The sequence below is a fragment of the Corvus kubaryi genome, unplaced genomic scaffold (assembly GCF_017639235.1).
Source record: "Corvus kubaryi isolate FWS band 111438036 unplaced genomic scaffold, C.kubaryi_AGA036_p1.0 37334, whole genome shotgun sequence".
Lineage (NCBI taxonomy): Eukaryota > Metazoa > Chordata > Aves > Passeriformes > Corvidae > Corvus > Corvus kubaryi.
The window spans coordinates 20,049,229-20,070,673 of record NW_024581108.1 but is presented as its reverse complement, the minus strand read 5'-3'; the positions used below and the strand labels follow the sequence as shown (position 1 = coordinate 20,070,673).

Sequence of the window (21,445 nt, the reverse complement as noted above, 5' to 3'; positions counted from 1 at the left end):
GGGCAGCCTGTGGATCTATTACAGTAATTTTTATACCAAATGCAGCACAGGCTTTTCCTGTACAGGATGCCATAAAACCAGCAAGAGATTTAATCAGATGTGTTAATGGATTCAGAGTATCTTCCTGGAATTGTCCTTTCCTGGTTTATCATTTTTGGGTTTTTCTTCAGCAATGTATGTCTTCATTATTGGTACTGCTTTGTGTAATCTAGCAAACATAATTTTTGACATTAGATGCTCTTGCAGAAACTAATTTATATAAGTAGATTGTGGCTGATCAACTTCTACAGTCCTCAAAATGAGAGGAAGGACTGCTAATGCTGCTTGTAGTTACGTACAGGGCTGGTACAGCTGATGTGCCAGCAAAGCAGTTCAGAGGTATACACTGTTTAATTTTGGGCAAGATCAGCCAGATGAGCTCATTCCACTGATTAAGTTGTTAGTGCCAACTCGCCTCATTTTCCATGGCATTAAAGAGAGATTGTTACAAAGAGCGTGTAAAGTCTCAGTTCCTCCCAAAGGTACAGGAACTAACGAAAAGCAGCAGTTTGGCTGCTGGGTCGAAGCCTGTTTTGAGGAGAATCCTTTCTGGGAAGAAGTACTTGCTTGTCTCTCTCGCCTGTGTGCTTCTCACATTTGCAGCAATTACTGCCAGAGTGCTGCCTGTCAGCTGCTCTCGTTTGGCTCTCCGTTCTGGTTCACGGGTTTCTGATGTGGGCCACTGCCACATGCAGTAATTCTTGTTGTTTCAGGTCTGTAATTACAGGGGTATTTGGCTTCTGCCTGGTCTGGACAGAAGGAAAGGTGGCTGATGCTGCTGCTCATTCCAGACAGGTCTGTAGATCAGAGATAGGTTGGCAGCCGCCAACCCTCCTACATTAGAGGTATCCAGCTGTAAATATATGCAGTGGTATATGAACCTGGTGTGCCACGGAGTGGCTTCCAAATCGCTGATTTGTAGGATGTGTTCGGTGAATTAGCGATGCTCCTGTTCCCGTGGCAGTGTCCAATCGCAGAGTGTGGTGCCGCAGGCAGGCGCTGCCCTGCGCTCCCACCGGGACTGTCACTCGCAGCTGGCTCAGGAGCACCGAGCGCTGCTGATGTTCGAGCCTAAAAGCTGAGTGGGCTTACAATGACTATGTCAGAACACGCAGGAGACTCAGCAGAGAGGTGAGTAGCAGCACACAGCATTTTCCATTTGGCTTAGAGGCAGTTCTGATCCTGCTGTTGGAAGCAGGAGGGAATCTGCAGCCCACTGAAGCATGACTAATCAGTTTGCTAAAATGCTGAGCACCCTTGAGTTTAAAATATTTCTGCCCTATTGTTAACAGTGACAAATGATGGTTTGTAGCATTTATGTGAGGTGTGTATTTTGCCCAGGTCTTAAGCCCTCGACTTGGGAGCTACATCCTATGGCAGGTTTCCTTGGAGTATGAGGGAAATGTGCAGCTTCTGTTCTTGCTGTTGCTGTGGGTAGCACTGTGTCATTAATTGTTATTCCAGAAAAGAAGCCAAGTAATTATTGTATCTCATTTCTGCTTTGAGCTTCAGCAGTGGTTTTATTCTTTGTCATCTTTCTGTTTCAAAGGAATATTTTGAAAAGGTTTATTTGTATTGAATGGGGTAATTCTCCTGCATGACAAGAAATGAACAAACAAAAAACCCAGGTAAAATGTTAGTAGTCTAAATATTTTAAAACACGTGAAGATGTGCGTTATGTCATGTTAAAAATGCTATTTGGTTCGGGCACACAGATTTAAAAACAGGAAGGTAGGAATTTTAATACAATCAGCAATAATTGACCAAGTTTTAATTATTAAGTAGGGCTCAGAATAGGCAGACATGATACTGCATTTTGTATGAGATGGATGCCAAGGCTTGGTTAATCAATGCTTGCAAAGCACTTGGAAAGTGTCTTGAGTGCAAAAGGATTTGCAGTGTATCTGAAGTTGTGATGACAAAGCCACTAGGAACAGCATCACGTGATGTTTCTCTCAAATTTACAGTCCTGTTTTTTATATATATAACTATACACTTTATTTCTTTGTGGTCATTATTCCTAGAACCAAACCACTGCTGCAGTGGGTGGTTATTACTGATGCTATCTGCTTGTGCTGTGCTCCCCTGCCTTTTCCTTAAGATGTTATCAGGACTTTGCTTTCTGTTTTTCCTTTCAGCATTCTGTGTTGTGCCATTTTTTAAGGAACTAACACAATTTCTAAGTCACATGATAGATCACATTAGTTAGAGCTGTTCAGAATCAGGAACATGATGAGGATTTGTTTGTATTTTGTTGGAGGATGTTTTGTACAGGCTCGTATACAATATATTAGAGCAGTGTAGCTCTTTGATCATTATATGCAGATGTTTCAACTGTCCTAACACTGGCTAGGTGACCTTAACTTTGTTAGTGCAGGGCTTTATTCTTTCTTTTGTGTATTTTGTTTTTTTTTTTTGTCCAGCAGTTCTGGTGGTGATGAACTTGGGCCAAACTAACTCAGCTAGTCTGTATTGTCCTGTTGCCAGTAACTTAAAGACCAGCTGAGAACCCTTGTGACAGGTCAGGCTGACATCTGAATGTTGTAAAGTAGAAAAGTACAGCCAGAGTAAGTCACTGAGAGTCTTCTGACTTTGATATACAGCAGCAGTTTGTTTTTTCCTTTGAGTGCAGTAGCACTTCTTAGGGACAGTGATGTTCCCAGGAACATGCACAACGGGAAGTTTTAACCCACCTCTGAGTTTGTAGTGGTCTGTTGCTCAGGCACCACACTGAACGTGAGCTGATTTAAGGCAGATCTTCCAGCAGCAGTCAGGGTAATACTCTGATGCAGATTGACAGTATCTCATCCTTAAAGTGATAACATGATCGTGATGTCACCAGCTGGAGTCTGGCAGCCTTACAATCAGATGTGCATTGTCACCCAGTGCTTCTGTGTTCCTGGTACCTGAGCTCATCAAATTGCTGTGCTCCCACATGGCAAATTCTGCATGTCCAGGTTCTTATGTAAAGTATGTGCAGTATTTTTTTTCCCAGAAAATTAAAGATTTCAGTTGCTTTTCAAATGTTACTTTGTGAAAGCATAGTTAAACCCCCCCCCCAAAACCCAAATCCACAAACATAATAGGAGTCGCTTTCACTTTTTGCAATCGCTGGAGGTGAAATAGCAGGTTATGCAAGGGAATAAATCTGGAAATTGAGCAAGAGGGGTTCAAATGTAGCAGTAATGCACTGGTAGGAGGAGAACAGATGTGCTGAGTTTATTATCTCTTCTGGCAGGTCATCTACGTCAGACCTCAATGTGGCACTGCGTGAATGTATGGCAGCTCTGGATTTATTTCTTAACAACAAGTTCTCGGATGCTTTGGCTTCTTTACAAGCAAAGTAAGTTTATAAGATTTCCTAGTTTTTCTCTGTTTATTTTTCTTTGCTTCACCATCTCTCAAGAGATTTTGACCAGACAGCTGGTTCTCTGTTAATAGTTGATATGTCTGTATAGTTTTTGTTCAGAAGGGGGTGGTAAGTTAATGTGTTACATTTTGGGGAAGACAGATAAGTGCTTTGCACTTGTGTGAGTAAATAACAAGATTGATCAAAGATGTCTACTAAATTTATGGAGTTGATGTCCAAAGAAGTAACCCCTCAGCTTTAGTGCAATATGGGATTCTTGCTCCTGGAAGAATAAAAACTATGTTCTGTCACAAAACTGTCATATTTTATTTTTGTCTCCTTTCCCATATTTTTTTTTGCACACTGTGAGCATCTGAATAATTACAGTTTTGTGTCTAAATGAGCAACTGACCATGAATTAAAGGCTTGAGAAACATTAGGTATGAATTCTTTTTTTGTTGCTGTAACCAGTTGCAGAAACTTTCTCACAGCTTATTTTGCAATTCAGTGTTGTGGTCAGGCACTCTGTTTCCTAATTATGTTGCAGCCCAACATGTAATGAGTGGCCCAGCTGCAAGGAGTGAGGTCATGAAATAGTTCCTAAAAATTGTTGCGTCTTTACAGTGTCTGTGATCTGTCATACCCTGTCCTGAAGTTATCTGTGTTCTTGGCTTGTTGAAGTCTGTGGTTAATTTAAATTTCTCCCCCACCCACCCAATTTGCTCAATTTATTTTTGAGCCACCAGCAAATTACATAATGCCTTCCTTTAGGACACTGGAATACCAAACAAGTGAAATTCACAGGTGATGCAGTAGTGTGTATTTGATATGCATCAGGGTAACAACTCCTTTGGTGAGGTATCAACCTCCTATTTGATGTCAGAAGCTGAAGCTTAGCCATGTAAGTACACTCTGGAAAAAACATTCATGATAAAATTTAACATCAGCTGTATTAATAATTCTGGCTTTATTCACAACAGTGTTGTTTAGTGTTTATATATCATCAGAAGATATAATAAAAATGGTAAAAAGAATAACTGTGTTTTCATTAAATCCTGACAGTAAAGCCCCTGCGCCCATCTGAGAATGCTCACTCAGTGCTTAGCATAGAATCAGGGGGTATTTTATTGCAGCAGGTTTCCAAAACACTGCAGAAGCTAGTGAGGCTATGGTTTGTTTTTTCTGTAAATCCATTTTTCTTCTGTTGCATATGGTTTTCATTCAGCTTTTGTTGGGCTCTGCAGAACATATTTCATGAGCTGATACTCTGTTTTTGTACCTGACTGTATTCCACACTGCAAACCATTTTGAAACTAATTTTTCATGTTAGCCTGTTGTTATGAGGAGGCCCTTATTCCTGTTGCCTTTGGCAGTGAGGGAAATAGAGACTTATGATCTTTGTGAGTGCAACAAAGAAACAGGATGCTGAATTTTCCCACAGATGAAACCCATTATGGACACACTCCATCTCTTTAAGGAATGAGAGGAGTTGTAGAGTGGGCACATGTGGTAGCACTGAGTATTTTCTTTCAGAGCCACCAGGTCCTCACTGTTCCCATTTAGTGTGCTGAGATTTGAAATAAGTTTTCACAGTCCATAAACATACTGTTTAGAGAAATACTTTTCAGTTTTTAAATGCTTGTGAAGAACTTCGTATCTTAGATTTTTGCGGCTTTAACGGTTCTGGTGTAGGAGAAACTCTGCTCTCTATTACATTAATGCAGATTGACTAAATTACTCACATTTGGCTTCCACAATAAGTGTATTTTCAACTAATTTGTACCATGTGAAACTGACAGTAGATTTGGCACAATGTGTGGGGCTTAAAATCAGAAGAGCTTTCCTAGCCACTTAAAAATAAATATCTGAGGATGGTGTCTAGACTTGTGTTGAGGTAAGGCTCTTTTTTCCTGGTAAAAAAGCAAATCCATCATAAAGAGAAGCAATTTCATTATAAAGAGGAGATCTCATTTCATAGAAAAAATACATCTGGTGTTTTTCCTTCGTGTTACATAATTTTCTTGTTTCCTGAGCTACCTTTTAGCTTTAAGAGTCAGTTTTCATTATTATTAACAATCACTGTACAATAGTGAGTTCTGATTATCTTGTGCTTTCTGCAGTAAGTGTAATTAAATTTATCTTTTATATGGAGTTCTCACACTGCATCCAAGAACTCTTAAGAAATTCCTAAAATTCAGTCACTAAGCACAGCAGTGATTTTCAATATATAATGTGTTAACTGCAACATGTGTAACACTGAAACTGTCCAGTCACTGGTGTAGGGGAAAAAAATTCTCAACTTCCTTCTCAGCCCTGAGACATACAGTAAATCCATTAAATGCTGACTGGATTTTAGCTCTTGTACAATTGCAAACAGACAATAATAAATTAAAAGTTGGTTCTGGTAAGATGTCCCCTTCCCTTCCCACGACATATGTTTAATATTTTAATATTTATCCTGAAAGAAAACATGGCATAATCACCTGATAACTTGCTGATGTCAGATCCATTGGGAGAATGGTAAATAAGATAAATTAATGACAAAGTTTTCTGGACCACTGGATGAGCTGCACCACATGTGTTGCTGCTTGCAATTTTAAAGGAATAGTAAGGCAGTGATTCATTCCAGGCAGTTGACTTTATTCTGAAAATAGACTCCAAAAAGAACTTGACATTGTTTGGTGCAATATTAATTCTAGAACGACTGGTTTTTGAAAGCTTTTCCTGGGAACTGGTCACCCAAAGCTGAGGTGTGATTGTCAAGTGGAGAGTGGTGAAAGAGTAGGGGAAGCACACACAGGTAGAGTGAAGCTCTAGACAGTGTTTGGATAAATGCATTGCTCTAAGCTTGAGTTAGCTGTTTATTGTAAGGAATGTCATGAACAAGAAGAAGGTTGTTATTTCTAGGGGGTTTTATCTTTTCATACCTAAAGTCTGGAAGAACACAACTTTTGTAGTCTTCATAAATAAATTAATTGCTACCAAAACCTAACTAAATTGCTGGTTTCACCTCTTTGCTGGAAAAACTTAGTAGATTCTGAGGTTTGGAAAATGGCTTCGATCAAAAAGGCTCAGGAGTTCTCTTGTTGAAGCACAGATTTTTGGCTTGGACCATCCTGGTGGCTTGTAGTAGCAAGGGAGCTGGGATGTGGCTGACTGGAGATGTCTTTGCTGGTTGTTAACTTATTGCTACTGAGGAGGCTTTGCAGGAAACAGATTTTTATCAGAAAAAGGCAGTTCATCAAATCAGAGCATTTCTGTGGAAGCCTCTGCCATAGGTCTAGTGGGTTGTTTGGACATTGGGTGGAACTTGGGATCAAAGATGAGGAAAGCCTTCAGGCCCCCTGTGTGACCACATTCTCCTGATACAGGTTTGATTTGGGCATTGATCCCTCACTTTTGAGTCCTCCTGGATGAACAGACTGTTGACTCGTCTATGGAGGGTCTTTCTCACTCCGTGCTGTTGGATTTGTTTTGATTGTTGGAAGCATCTTGATATTAAATCAACATATGGACTTGAACCTGAGGTTTCTGTGATTTAGTAATGCATGTCCTGTCTGCTGGATTACTGTTAGAGGATCTACAGAAAAGATTTTGGCGCTGTGTTTTTCCCAGAAGATTACTAGCCCTGGGTTAATTCTAAGGTCAAACCAAGCCAAGATTTTTGATTTTCATACTTCAGCTGGAAAGCTGTGATTGTCCTCACTTAAGCACTTGTTTTCACGCAGGAATAAAAGTGTTCTCCAGCAGCTCCAAGAAAGGGCAGTGCTGCAAGATGAGAATGATTGCACCATAGTTGGAGAAGAGGCATGTGGCAGAACTCCATAAGTGCCTGAAGATATTACTTATAATCCTCTTATTCAGTCATGTGATACCAACTACTGGGATAAGTCATTAATCACAATACTAGTTGTATTCATGTCATACAGGCTTGTTAACTCCAGCAATGTCCTGAGGAAATTGCTGCTGAGGAATCAAAAGAAAAGTAAAAAGATACCAAGTTTCATTCTGTATCCATCTGTATGAAATGCAGGCCTTAAAACTCCTGGCAATACACCAGGATGTAGCTGGCAACTTTAATTGAATGATTAACAGCATGGATAAGTTGCATTTCTACCATCATCCCCACCCCTGAAAAAAAAAGAGCAAATTTGAATGTTGCTAAATACCAGTTGGCTAATGATAGACATTAATCATTATCTCCTTTAAATATTAGAAGCAAAATAGATTAAACCATTGATTAGGGAAGGGGTGGTTTGGTTTCAGAACCAGAATTACTGGAGAGGGAAATCCCTCTTTGCCATATGGATGTGAAAAGTACCAATTTTCCTTTTAGTGCAGTGAATTCAATATTTATCTGCTTTGATTTTTGGAAGCAAATTTCTATAATTTTGGAAGGGTACTATTTCAGTCATTTCCCTGTGCTTTGAATTTGAGCCTCTGGAAGGGTTTTAGTTTAGTAAATACAAGATGAAGTGTGTTTTTCTGTTCCCAGTGAGGCTGATGAATAATCAAATGAACAGGAACACTTCATCAGGCTGGCATTTTAGTGTGTTGATTTTTTTCTACTTTACATTATCAGTCTACTGAAAGAATCATGATCTACGAGGCCAAGAAAGAGCTGTCCTGACTCCACTGGATTTTAAACGAATTTCTCTATTATCTGTCTTTTCTTCTTAGCTTGCAAATAAGATGGATGGTAGTATAGTCTGGGGCTTATAGCACTTATGGCACCAGGTGATTTCCCAAAACAGCTTTTCTGCTAGATTGGTTTAGATGATGAGGGCAAGTAGGAATTAAGGACAGCCACAGGGCATGGACTGCAGTGAAGTTTGAAGATGTGCACTGCAAATTCCTTCAGTGCAGCCACCCTGCTCTGTGCCCTGTGTCTTGGAAAAAGTAGCCCTTTATCATCAGTGTGAGGGTTGGGAAGGGAAGCACCAGGCCCAAGTCACCACAGTGAGTTACTAGATCACTGATTTGTGTGGGGTTGTCTGAAACTATCTGTTAAATTTTCTTCCAGTTCAGTCCAGATATTGAAACTTGGGGAGACAAGTGTATTTCTAGGGAGAAAATTAAGTCGTTTGAAGTGTCTTTAAAGTCTGGCTTTTCTCCTTAAAACACAGAATAAGAGGAATTGAGGTAGAAGGTACTTCAGAAAGTCATGTACTCAGGCAGGGCCATTTTGAATGTTCCCAAGGATATAAACTCTACAACTTTTCTGGGTGATGTGTGCCAGTGCATGGTCACCCTGACAGTAAAAAAAGTGTTTCCTGATGTTCAGACAGTGCCTCCTGTGCTTCAGGTTGTGCTCATTGCCTCTGATCCTGTCCCTGGGCACCAGTGAAAAGAGCCTGGCTCTGTCCTCTTTGCTTCTTCCCCTCAGGTATTTCTATATATTATAGGAACCTCCTACAGAGCTTGCTCTTCTCCAGTCAGAACAGTCCAAGCTCTCTTGGCCTTTCCTCATAGGAGAGATGTTCCAGTCCCTTAATCATCCTCACCAACCCTGTTCTTGAGTCTGTCCATGCACTGAGGAGCCCAGAACTGGGCACAGCACTCCAGGTGGGGCCTCACCAGTGTTGTGCAGAGGGGAAGGATCCCCTCTCTCATCCTGCTGGCAGCAACACTCTTCTTAATGCAGCCCTATCTTTGTCAAGGGCACATTGCTGGCAATCACTTTCTCCTCTGAAGGGAAAAGAAAATGAAGAAGCACCTGAAGTAAACACATTCAGAACAGGTGTGCTGAGGGTGGAGATTTTGAAAGGATATCCTTGTTTGACTGCAAGTATTTTTGAATATTCCCTGCCTTATAGAGCTATCTGATCTGTGCTAGAGTGTAAACAATTGAAATAGCAATTGTTGCTCCTTAACAGTATTTGTCTTAAGTCGTGCTATTTGTCAGGGGTGGATTAGCAAAGTCTACAGAGAGTTTCTGTGTCAGGAATTTATCTGAGCTTGCCCTTTAACGTATTTCTCCAGTCATCTTTATTAGACCTCTGTGCCTGAAGATATTTTGATTCACTTGCAGAGGATTACACCAGACACAGGTGAATGCTCTAAATGTGTGCAACATATAAACTCTCTTTCCTGTCAGAGGAAAGGTGCCAGTGATGGCTTCACATAGGAATTAACTGTTTTCCTTGCCAAAGTTTTTTACTTTCTGCCGAAGTGTGAAACCCTACAGAGTAATATCTAAGTTGAACAGTTTGGGGCGGAGGGTTGGCAGAAGGGGAGAGGAGGAAAAAGCTGTACTCTTTGACATAGACCCTAATGCTTCCAGTGGGAAGATCTGTTTCAAGGAGATTCTATTTTGGCCAGAGTTATAGTATTGTGTCACTTATCTCCTTGAGCCTGTCCCAAATTAGAAGAATATCAGCTGGATATTTGTCACATGTTGTAGTAGCCATTAGATACTCAAAAAAAACCCAACCCCACCATGATTCTATTGTCTCTGAATGGTGAACCATGTGGTTAATTCCTGTGCTTTATGTTTGTTAAGTACCTATCCTCAGCTCAGAATTGATACATTTTAGCAGAGTATGTAGAGCTGTAGACATTTCTTCTACAAATCTCAATCTATTACTGTTTCTTGGTTATTTTGCATGTCTTTTGTGTTGATTTCTAGTTCATTTAGACCTTGTTCCCATGAGTCTGATACATTTCTGGAGCTGGATTTGTATTTGATTTTTAAAAGAAATAATACAATCAAATCAGCTGTGCTTTGCACCTTGTGTTTTCTTGCAGAACTAAAGACAGCATGTATCATGCCCTGACTTATGCTACCATACTGGAGATGCAAGCTATGATGACATTTGATCCTCAGGACATTCTGAATGCAGGGAACACAATGAAGGAAGCTCAAGCCACTTGTCAAAGGTAAGAGTAGAGCAATTCAGTCAGTAAATATTTCCTTCTTGGGAAAATTTTGAAAGACTAGTGGGTAAAAAAGGAAATGTAATCTTTCAGAAATCATAGGAAAACTGGAGGTTGGAAGGGACATCAGAAGGTCATCTAGTCCAGCCTCCTGCTCAGAGGAGGCTCACAGCACATAAATTAGGGTGTTCAGCAGTCTAGTCTTGAAAACTTCAGTTTACCGCAATATCTGATTTTTCTTGTCAGTTAGATTTTTCCTACCTGTAGTCCTGGTTCTGCAGTGTCTGGAAGTTATTTAGAATGTTCAAACACTGCAAGAATGTTCCCATGGGTGATGGTTGTACTGCAGTTGTCTGAGTCAACTGTGCTCCCACTTTTGCACCCACGTTCACCCATGCACACACAAAATAAATCAAAACACCCCCTTATCCCTCTCCTTCATCAAGACAGATTTCTGTGCATGAAGGGTAAGAGACACATCCCGGGAAGACCATGTTGACCAAGTTCTCTGTGGACTGTGCTGAAGTTTTTGTGTGTGGTGAGATGACAGGGGGTTGGTGAGCACTGAAGTTGTGGTAGTGACTGTGTGGGTGGCCAGCTGAAAGGCATCATTCTCTGTTGTTGATGCTTTTTGTTCAGAATGACCAAATGGACTTTTTGCAGATTTAGGAAGAAATCTACTGTAGCTGATTCTATCAACAACCTTGTGCATAGGCAAAGCCTTGAACACTTCACTGAAGGTAACACTATCTTTCACATGCCTAATGTTTTCCTTTTTTATGTATGCAGTTTGAATCATGTAGAATTGTTCACTCAGTGTGTGCTTGCAAGTTGTGAATCCACTGTCCAAATTACTGATCTGGCATTTGCTGGACCACACACCACTGTTTTGGCCATTGCTGTGTAACCAATCCAAAAATCACTGGTCTTGTCACTTTCTGACTCAGCACTCCCAAAAATTGCTGGGTAAAGAAATATATAGAAGGAAGTATTGAAATGTCTGTAAAGGTTCTAGATCCAGGAATTTGTGGAAAGCACCAGTTTGTGTAACTGTGTGTCATTTCTGTTTGGAGTTACATCAGTAGTCTGGAACTGAAATACTACAGCAAATTTGGAAAATATTTTTCTCAGTTTGAGCTCAGTGGTCTTATGCCTATATTAATGGGCCAAGTTTTTTTTAATTACTCTTTGACTGATTTGTTTTCTTGTCTCTGTGTGATGTTAGAGGAAATCCATGCAGAAATTTGTTATGCTGAATGTTTACTTCAGAGAGCAGCACTCACATTCCTCCAGGTATGGATTCCTGCATGGCTCTTGGGGGGAAAAGCACCGTACAGCTTTCTTTTCCTAAATGGACTTGTAGAAGACCATAGTTTGACCTAACAGGTCTTTCATCTGGATCAAGTCTGGATTTTATCTGGTCTATCTGCTGATGAGATGTTAGAATGTTTTGTTATCCCTTGTGATTATCAAAAAATGCTTATCTCAACACACATAGTGCTGAGTGCCCAATGATACCCTTCCCTGCTCCCTTTTAGATGTGTGAAATGTAACTGCAGCAAGCACCAATTTTCAAATGATGTGTGTTGGGATATCAGATTAAAAAAAAATAAAAGATGATGAGATGGTCATTGAAGCTGTGCTGGAATACAAGCAAGACTTTTGTTTGAGTCTGGCTGGTGTTTGCTTTCCCAAGGCTGCTTTCTCACTGCTTTGTTGTTGAACACCTGTTATGGCCTGCATAGCTATTAGGCTCCACACATGCTTTCTCTTTAACCGTGCTGCCTGTCTTTAATAAAGGGGAGCTCTCCTTCTTCTTTGGGTTTTATCTGCCTGTACTAATGAAGCTTGATTTGTTCGATGGAGCAACATTAGCAGTACTTACTTGGGCTGCAGCATGCAATTTAAATTGCTAGTCACAGTTGAAGTAACTGATTTTTCTTCTTGATTTGGCTGTACTTGCTGTATGAAAGTGGGCCTCTTCATCTACCAAGGGGATAATAAAAGCCACAGTCAGAAAAAGGCTTCTGCTTTTTGGCTCAAGGGTGCTGATAGGAAATGGAATGCAGGTGGTGGTTTTATAGTGTTTGGGAGTTGCCAGGTGGGCTCTGATTTACATTGCTTACGATAGTTTATGAACTGTGTAACCTTTTTCAGCCATCTGCTAAGTCCCTCTGCTAGAAACTCTTGCTTCATAGCAACACCCATAATCAGAGGAGCTTCTAGTAGTTTCTAGAGTGCTGATGATGGACTTTGAAATGGCCAAGGTGTACCTGTTTCCATTTTCCTTTGGGATGAATAGCCTGTAGCACTGGGGGCAGCTGGGTGAGATCTGAAACCATGGAAGGCAAGACTTTTGAGAGCTTCTCTGTTATGTTTGTAGAAAAGGAGCATTTTAAAGACTCTTGGTTTTAAGCATGGTTTTCACCGGTATCTGTTTATGAGAATGTTTATAGACACATGAGAGATTTGAGAGTAAGAAAATAATTTCTTGTCCTCTTCTGCAAAGGTCTGTTTGCTTCTTCTTCTGTTCTGCATTTAATTTTTCATGAGCATATGAACTAGTTTTGAAAATTAACCAGGCACTTGGTTCCAACAGCTACTGAAGTGAGTTAGTTTTGATGCTTAGTAAAAATGACCAAATCCAGCTGAAAACATATAGAACGTATTCTCAGCATTTTTCCAGGGCTGAAAAATTCTCACATTGACTTATCCCTGTTGTTGGTATCATTCTGAGTGTAAACATTTTAAAACCATCTTCCTTCCTTGTTCCACTTTCCATTCAAAGGAAAATATAACTGAACCTTTACACATGGCTGGGTGTGCTGTACCCCCCAATATGCTGTACTTAGTACATCTAATTAATTAATCCAATCCTTGCTATTTTCTCCACAATGCCCTCTTATGATTTTTCTGTGATGGTATCTTCTGTTTAAGACTCTCTGTCTTAAAGTAACAGCAGATATCAAAACAAACCAGAATGACAGATTATATAAGCAAGGCAAGAAACTGCCACCAAAAAGGTATGAAACTAAAGAGCCTCTAACTAATGGTGCCCCAGATACTTTGCTGTAATTTCTCAGTTTGTTATAGCTTATAATGTAACATGTTATCTTACTAGTATGGATCTCATATATATATATATGAATATTCAAAGCAGAAAGAGCGTATCCTTCATAATTTTACTGACCCTTCTTCCCTTTTAGGATATGAGACTGTGTCCTGTAGACTCCTGAGGACAGGAGTTACTTGTGTAGATTTCCTGGCTCAGCACCAGATATATCTTAACTGTGCTCAAGGACAAATGAGAGAAAGCTATTTTTTTGAAAGAGCCACAAGTGTATGTACCTTAGGTGACATCTATTAGCTGAGTCCCTGTCTTCATTAATGCAAATTCAGATGGTCCAAAGGTGACAAGGGCTAAACTGATTACAGAAAGCACTAAAATAAAGTGCCTGTGTCTGAACAAATATTTTAATATAGAAAGGAAAAATATTTTAATATAGAAAGGAAATCCTAAATCCATGTATTATGTCTTAGAGGCTTATATTGTCTGTGTCATGCTGGTTATGTTCCAGGTGTGTATTCATCTTAAGAAGACAAAAGCCCTTTATAATGCTTATGAATTCACATTGCTAATGTGTTTCCATTCCAACAGGATGAGAATATGGTCAGCTTCATAAAAGGAGGCATCAAAGTCCGAAACAGTTACCAAACCTACAGGTGAGTCAGAGTGATGATGTGATTAAATGCACTCTCTCAGTAAAAAGTGCTGCTGGTAAAATTATCGAATTCACAAATTCATTACTGTTGTATTTATTGAGTCTTTATTATGGGGCTCATGTCTGTGGATTTTCTCAGTCCACACAGATTCTTCCTTTGCATAACAAAGGACATTAACATTATGCTTGATTTGGATTGTGGAGACAGTGGATCCTAACTCTGTTAACTCCCAAGGTTAGCCTGCTTAGAGTACTATATCCTTGAAATTATGTCAAAAAATAACTGTTCTAAATGATGTACTGTTCATTGTGTCTGCATAGCACAATTTGCAGGTCTTGTAGGCATTAGACATAATGAAATGACATTTCTTTATAGTTCTAGCTGCAGCTTTTTGGAGCATTTAGAACCAGTAGCTGAAGCACAGTAAAAAGTGAGGGCTAAACATGCATCATATTTTATTTATTTTAGAATTTTATATTTTGATTCAGAGTGGGCACAAAATACCTTGTGTCCAGCAGACACGAAACAACATCAAGTGTAGGTTCTCCAGGAGCCCACTGGAAGGGACAGAGATGACAGTGTCCATGTTTGTGTGTGTTGAAGGTGACTCTAAATGCAAGTCCATTGTAAAGACTGCACTTGCAGGGAATAGTGCTGAGCTGGTTGGCAACAACCATCAATGAAAATATGACAGCCTGAACACAAATACATGCTTCCATTAGAACAGTGTTTTTCCTCTCCTAATAATTAACAAAATAAACTACAATAGTAGTATAAAAACCAGATAGCTATAGAAAGCTTGGGGGCAAATTGATTTCAAACTGAGCTGGATTACATGGGAAATAAAGGGACGCTACAAAGCTGAGACCTATAAAAGTTAGAAAAATGAGTGAAAGTAACTTCTGATACATCTGCCTATTTTAAAATATGTATTAAAATTGTCTTTTCCTATATAAAACAAAGTATTCTTTTGAACATGCACATAATCCAGGGATTAGTGAAACTCAAGTCAAATTTGCTAATTAAAATTTAAATCTCATGCACTGCCCCATCATCTCTTTTTGTAGTAGCGAAGTTTGGTGATGCTCCCAACAGCCATCCTTGGAACATTTTCAGGGCAAAATTTGGTTTAATATCAACTATATCTGCTTGACAGGATTTCCTCTCCAGGATTCCATGTTTTATAATTGATAGTAATGTGACAGAAATGATTTGTTGATAAATCCAACAAAATGTTTTAGATGTTGTTCACTTGGGTGAGAAGATAAATTGACCTTTTAATAAGCTACTCCATAGTTTAAGATAATTGGGTTACTTTCTTACTGAAGTGTAATTAATCATGTTATTTATTGACACTGTAACAGAATCTTGTGCATTTCCAGGGAGTTGGACAGTCTCATACAGTCCCCACATTATGTCAAAGGAGAGAACCATCTTCATTTTGAGGGAGGTGTAAAACTTGGAGTCGGAGCATTTAACCTGGTATGTACCAGCAGTTCTTGTCCTGAGCTGAAATCCTGCTGCCTCCTGAGAATGAGCCTATCTTGAATTCCCGAGAAGTTCCGCTGTCATCATACTGATTGTGTGGTTAAAATTAGGTGCGTGCTCTGACAGTGCAGGGTCCCAGTGTCTGGTCTGAGAACATCAGATAATGACACACTTTAGAAATAAAGAGATTGCTGCCCACAATGTGGGATGGAGGCCAGGAGAAGCCTTGCGCAGGAGCACCAGTTGCCTGTGCATGTCAAGTTCCACTTACTGCTTACCCAACACTTGGAGCACTAGCAGGATCTAGGCAGTTAGCAGGGCATTTGGAGGGGTGGGGCACATGAATGAAGCTTGGAGTGCTGCTCCAGCCACTGTTGGCTGTTGTTGCTTGTGTTCCGGCGAAAAAGCAGGTGAGCAAATGGTGCAGGATGGTTCCCAGTGAGGCACTGACCCAGACATGGTGAGGGGTGATGTGGTTGTTCAGGGGATGGACTACAGAAAGTGCCTGGAGCTTCCTCTGGCTTGCATTGCTTTGCATAAGTCTGGCACATGCCCAAATATTAGATGTACTGCACAAAGAACAAATATGGACTGTGTGGTATGAACCCAGCATTTCTGAAATGTCCAAGAAGTACTGGAGTTACTGAGCAGGTGCTGTGTAAATGTATTTCTGTGTAGGGCATCCTGGAGATAAAGGGTGCCTATATTAAACAGATATTTCTGTTTAAATCATGGGTAAAATATAGCAGGTATATACATTTACCCTGAAAATTTTCATATAGAGATGTTTTTAGTAATTTTATTAAATATTTCGTGTGTTTGGAAAAATTGCAGGAGGCAATGGGTAGCGGAAAGGCAGAAAATCTGTTACTGTGTAACTCTTGAATTTTTCTCTGTAGACATTGTCCATGTTTCCTGCACGGATTCTGAGATTACTGGAGTTTGTTGGATTTTCTGGGAATAAGGTAAACGTGAACTCAATATTATTGGTATGTTCCCCTCACTCTTAAATTAAAAACAGGGTTGGGAGTTTCTCTCCTCTCCCTCACATTAGCTGTAACCCTCTGATATCACACATATGCACTGTGGAACTGATGCTTTCCTGCATCTCAGTTTTGCTTTATATTTTTGTGTGAACTATTGCAATTCAAATGTTGTCATACCGTTGTTCAGTGATGAAACAGTTGTGAAATGTGGTAAAGGCAGTGGCTAATACAGGAATGTCAGCTTATTTAGGTTTTTAGTTACTGGTCTTTTGATGTAGGCTTGTGCTCAGAAATCTGTAGCCAAAAGTGTATTCCTAGCCTTTAGAATATGATATAGTTTATTTGGTAGTTACTATGATTATGGGGTCTGAATGTTCCTGACAGGTTCTTGCATGACAGGGGAAAAAAATATATTTAATTTCTGCTTTAATAGCAACTGGAAATTTGAGTGTGGCACCTACATTGTCCTATCTAAGTGAGTAAGTTCTTTTTTGCCTGTACAGTAACCAGTTTGACCTATATTGTTTGAGCAAGATATTTAAGAAAAGAAGTTTAGTAATGGAGCACCAGAAAACTCACATCGTGATGAGAAAGAGCTGTGCTACTGCTTTGTGGTTTCGTTGTTTCAAAAGAATACTAAATTAGTGGGAGTATCTTGGCCTTGATACCTTGTACTTGCCCTTGTCTCTCTACAAGCAGAACATGAGATTCCCTCAAAGCCGGGCTCCTGGGTTAAGAGAACATGATGTGGAGCATGATCCCTTTAACCTAAACCACTAGTCACATTTTTCATAAATGCTACGTGAGGTAAATATCTGATGCAAGCACTAGAAAAGCCGTGAAAACAAGTTAAGTTTTAACTCTTTTATAATCCTTTCTATTTACAAAACAAGTTTTAAGGAGAGAAGTGCCTTTTTATCAGAGCTGAAGCCTTACATGGCAGGGGAATGACTGTCATCACCATTTTGTTGATTTACAGGAAGGATCTTATATCTGAAAATAAAATGTCTTATTTAAAAGCAAGGATCAGAGTGTGGATTACAATTTAGAAATTTCCAGGAGCTGACCAGGAGCTATTTCACAAGCAGTAAAGGCAAAAATCAAATAGTTCTACCTGTCAGTTTCAACAACAGATCATCTAAAGCAAAATATTCTCTTAGAAATTTAAGGGCAATTCACGTACTAGCAGGGTTCTGAGAATACTTTGGTGAGCACTCATCTTACTACTGCGGATGGAAATTGTCCCTCTAATTGAGTTTCTTTTGGCCCTGGGATTTCTTGCATGGCTGTGAGTGGGCTGATACTTGAGTTAATGAGTCAGCTTCTATTGCAGTTCCTTAATAACTCACAGAAGCATGACCGAGATTACCATAAATTTGAGCAAAACCCTGTTGTTTGCACACCATGCAAAGGAGTTTTTTAAACATGTTGATCAAAGTTCATTAGTGGCCATTTATTTTAACATCCTAAAATGTCTTTCTGCATTTAGCATTTGCAAGTCAGGTGCCTAAAGCCAAAAACAAAATTGCAATTGCATGTGCCATCCTTTCCAGTAGTGGTTTTCCAAAGCTTGCAACAAGACAGTAGAGAAGAGTCTAGAAGGTGGAAGAAACAGTGACAGAGGAGGAGATGAAAGTTTGTGTGTCATGTGCTGCACTTATCCAGAAGAAAGGAGTTTTTCATACACCTGTGTTTGATGCTTCAGTCTTTTCCTTTAAATGCTCACTCGGAGCACCAGGTTATGCAGCAGAGTCGTGGTTAGTGCCTTGAGCTGTTTACAGATTACCTGGGAGAGCTACAGTGCACTGCAGGACAGCTTGATTTTGGTGTGGGTCATGTGTTTATTAAAAGTGGATATAAAATTGCATTGTGTGATCTTCCACGATAGCAACCTGCCTCAAAGCCAGCAGGTTTGCCCCTGGGGACTTTCCTTGTCTCAGAGTCATGTCATGTGGAACAGCAAATGGAGGACATGCCCAAAGCTCCATTACTTCCTAAGCCATTTGCAGGCACTGTGGACATCATGATCAACTTAACAGCAGTCTGGAGTCTCAAAATAGTAGGTGGGATAAGATCAAGAAAATATGAAAAGTAGCCTGAGGCCATGTTTGTTCCCTTCCAGTCCAAGATGTGCCAGCTGTGGCCTTCTCACTGTTTAAGCTCCTTTCCCTTGCATCATCAGTCAAAAAATGGGCTTATTTGTGTTTAGTAGCACAGGCCCCTCATTTGGGCAGTGAAGTTTCAGTGCAGTTTTGCCCAATTTTGTGAAAAGTGCCTTGTGGGCAGAGGTGTCTGTCAGGCACTCTGTGCTGGGGAGCACAGCAGCCTCTCTGGGCAGTAGGTGGAGTGTGTGTACCATCCGCACTCTGGTGTTTAACTGTGACTAACCTGTGACGTGAGAGCAGGAGATTCCTTGCACTGTCTCCCTGGAAGCCTGAACCCTCCTCACTGGCTCCTCTGCCAGGTCTCAGGCTAATATTTACTCTTGTGCTTATTTTATAGATGATTACAAGTGCTGTGCTGCTAAACTGTAGAACAGTGTGACGTGAGCCTACCATATGTTAAGTGCAATTCGTCAGGGGGTCAGATGACAGCATGATTTCAGGAGAAGGCAGGAAACTGTCAGAACCAATTTGTTTCAAATTATACTTTTTTTATGTGGGAGGACATTTTTCCCAAAGCAACTGAGCTGAAGAATATTCTTGATGTATCAATTTCTAATAAATTGAATTCCAGTTTCTCACTAAGTATCTCTTTTGAATTGCATTTTAGTCTCTTCAGATTTTAAATGAAGTTTAAATTTAATACTATTCCATGGGATGCATTCAAGTGCCCTGTCCATCAGCTTAGCTAGTCAGTTCTTTGTGAAACTGTTAGTAGTATCCATCCTCCTTGCTAAACCTGCAGCAATGTGATCAGGCCATGAGACATGAACAATGACCTTGCTTTGCTTTCATTGTCAAGATCCCTAATTAAAAGAATGGTTTAAAAATAACATGCAAGAGCTTTTGCTTCGGGAAAGTTGATGGATTTTAGTCAATAACAGCTGAAATAAATATGAACCAGTCTCAGTGTTGTCTGATAATGTTTTTGAGCGTTGTCCTTGTTTGTCCTGCAACTGCTGTGTGAATCCCCGCTGCTCACATGGGGAGTCCTGAGTGACAGAGCACTGGATGTCTTGGAACAAGAATTGAATCAATGAGATACTGATATAATGTAGTGACAGTCTTGGGAATTAGATTGTGGGATGTCATGAGGAACTTGCACAGAATGCTGAGAGTTACCACACTGGATCATGTCTGTTTCTAGGAAGCGTTATTGCTCCCTACTCTGTGTTCTATGTCCTTCAGAGTAGTTTATATTTTGTGGGGAAGTAAAACTGAAGTGTGTTAGCATCAATTGAGAGAAATTACAAAAATGTAATTCTGGAAAAATTACAAACACTTATTACCTTGACATCTGTTTTATATTGTCGCAATATGCCCTGTAATAGACTTTGTTTGGAAGCTCATTCCTGGTGTTCTGGGATTGCTTATATCAGTTGTGACATAGGTGTGGGAGATAGTTACGGGTTATTTATGGTTAGAAGGTGTGTCCTGACAATTAAATATAATGTGCTCGCTGGTGCCAGTCCCTAAGTGAGTGCAATTTGTTTGCAGAGTTACTCCTTAGGCTCAAGTAGCTGCTTGTGATTTGGTTCCCAGGTCCTCAGTCTGATCCCAGTGAGCATTACATTGCCCAGCTCCCGGCACTCCCTTGGTTGATGGAGTTTGTTGGCTAATTCGTGTAAGGCTCCCTGTGGAGAAAGGGTGGTGCTTGAAAAGGTGATTCATGTGGCTGACCCAGGCTGCTGCGCCAAATTGCTCCTTGGAGGAGCACCTCTGCCTCGCCAGGCAGAGGGAGACTCAGTAGGCCAGCTAGGGAGTGTGAGATGTAAAACATGATTCCCAGTGACACCCTTCATATTCCTATTTTCTGGGTATCCCATTGTAAGAGAAGCAGTTTGCAAGAGGTTTTTTTGAGGAGAAGCAGCTTTGCTGCAGTGTTTTGTACAAGCAAGTGTTGTAATACTAATAACAACTACTTCTAGATTTCTTTAATTTAGGCTGTGTCTACTGATTGTTATTACTTCAATATAGAAAGTTTGGGATATTCAGGCGGCAGAGTGAAAAGTAAACACTCTTTAATACCTCTGCTGGACTAGATAGGCTTATGGACATTCCATAGAGTGAACTAACTTGCTCAGTGAGCTTCTCATGCCTGTGTAATTACTCAGTTCAAGAATTGAGAATTAAGGGTGTCAGATTTGAAGCCCTCTTCTGATGAATGGGCAATATTCTTAATCCAGCTACTGCTATCCAGGATGCAGTCCCATGCAAGGTGGGAGTGGGTTCATTCCTTGTCCATAGAGATTATGACTTTGTGTTTGGCTGTATAAAATATGCAGTATATACAGTATATAAAAGATACTTTTGAAACTAAAACATAGTTGAGATCAACTTGACAAAAGGTTACATTATTTTATATGACAAAATCTGTTTGAATCATTCTTAGTGCTATTCACATTCATTTTGTATATGTTTTTATATTGTATGGAAGATACCAAATGCTGTAAGGCCTAGTGTCAGTAAGGGCTCAATGAAATATCAAGCCTGAAGATTTCTCACTTCAAAAAATGTATGTTGGAAATATACTATGGAATTTTTTTTTGCCGAAATTCATTCCTCAGGATGCTTTGTCTTATTTCTGCCTTGAAGTGCTACTTTTTCAAAGGTCCAAGTATTTGTGGGTTTCATCTGGACAGTTTGAAGAAGCTGGATATATCATATTTTGTTACTTATTTGTATCAAAACTTTTGCTCTCAGCAGAAAATGAAGCTGGTTTTATTTTGCTAAGTATTTGATTTCCATTAAGTCATTGATTTTCAGTAATGATTTTACTGTCTTTTAATTTCTTCTGTAGTGACATGCAAGTCAGTATTTTC

The 21,445-nt window shown here is 39.9% G+C and overlaps 1 protein-coding gene across 4 annotated transcripts in view; it reads left to right on the top strand.

Moving 5' to 3' along the window:
• The window catches only part of TTC39A (tetratricopeptide repeat domain 39A), a 44,730-nt gene that overhangs the window by 7,147 nt on the left and 16,138 nt on the right, over positions 1 to 21,445 (top strand). For 2 of the 4 annotated variants that reach the window (XM_042030667.1, XM_042030665.1), the window contains exons 1-8: positions 1,070 to 1,170; positions 3,278 to 3,382; positions 10,136 to 10,267; positions 10,928 to 11,004; positions 11,490 to 11,557; positions 13,923 to 13,987; positions 15,370 to 15,469; positions 16,375 to 16,440. In XM_042030667.1, the coding sequence (XP_041886601.1) occupies positions 1,133 to 1,170; positions 3,278 to 3,382; positions 10,136 to 10,267; positions 10,928 to 11,004; positions 11,490 to 11,557; positions 13,923 to 13,987; positions 15,370 to 15,469; positions 16,375 to 16,440 (651 nt within the window). In that variant the 5' untranslated portion in view covers positions 1,070 to 1,132. Of the gene's footprint in view, positions 1 to 1,064; positions 1,171 to 3,277; positions 3,383 to 10,135; positions 10,268 to 10,927; positions 11,005 to 11,489; positions 11,558 to 13,922; positions 13,988 to 15,369; positions 15,470 to 16,374; positions 16,441 to 21,445 lie in introns of those variants that run through there. The other 2 variants (XM_042030668.1, XM_042030666.1) reach the window with 2 other exon arrangements.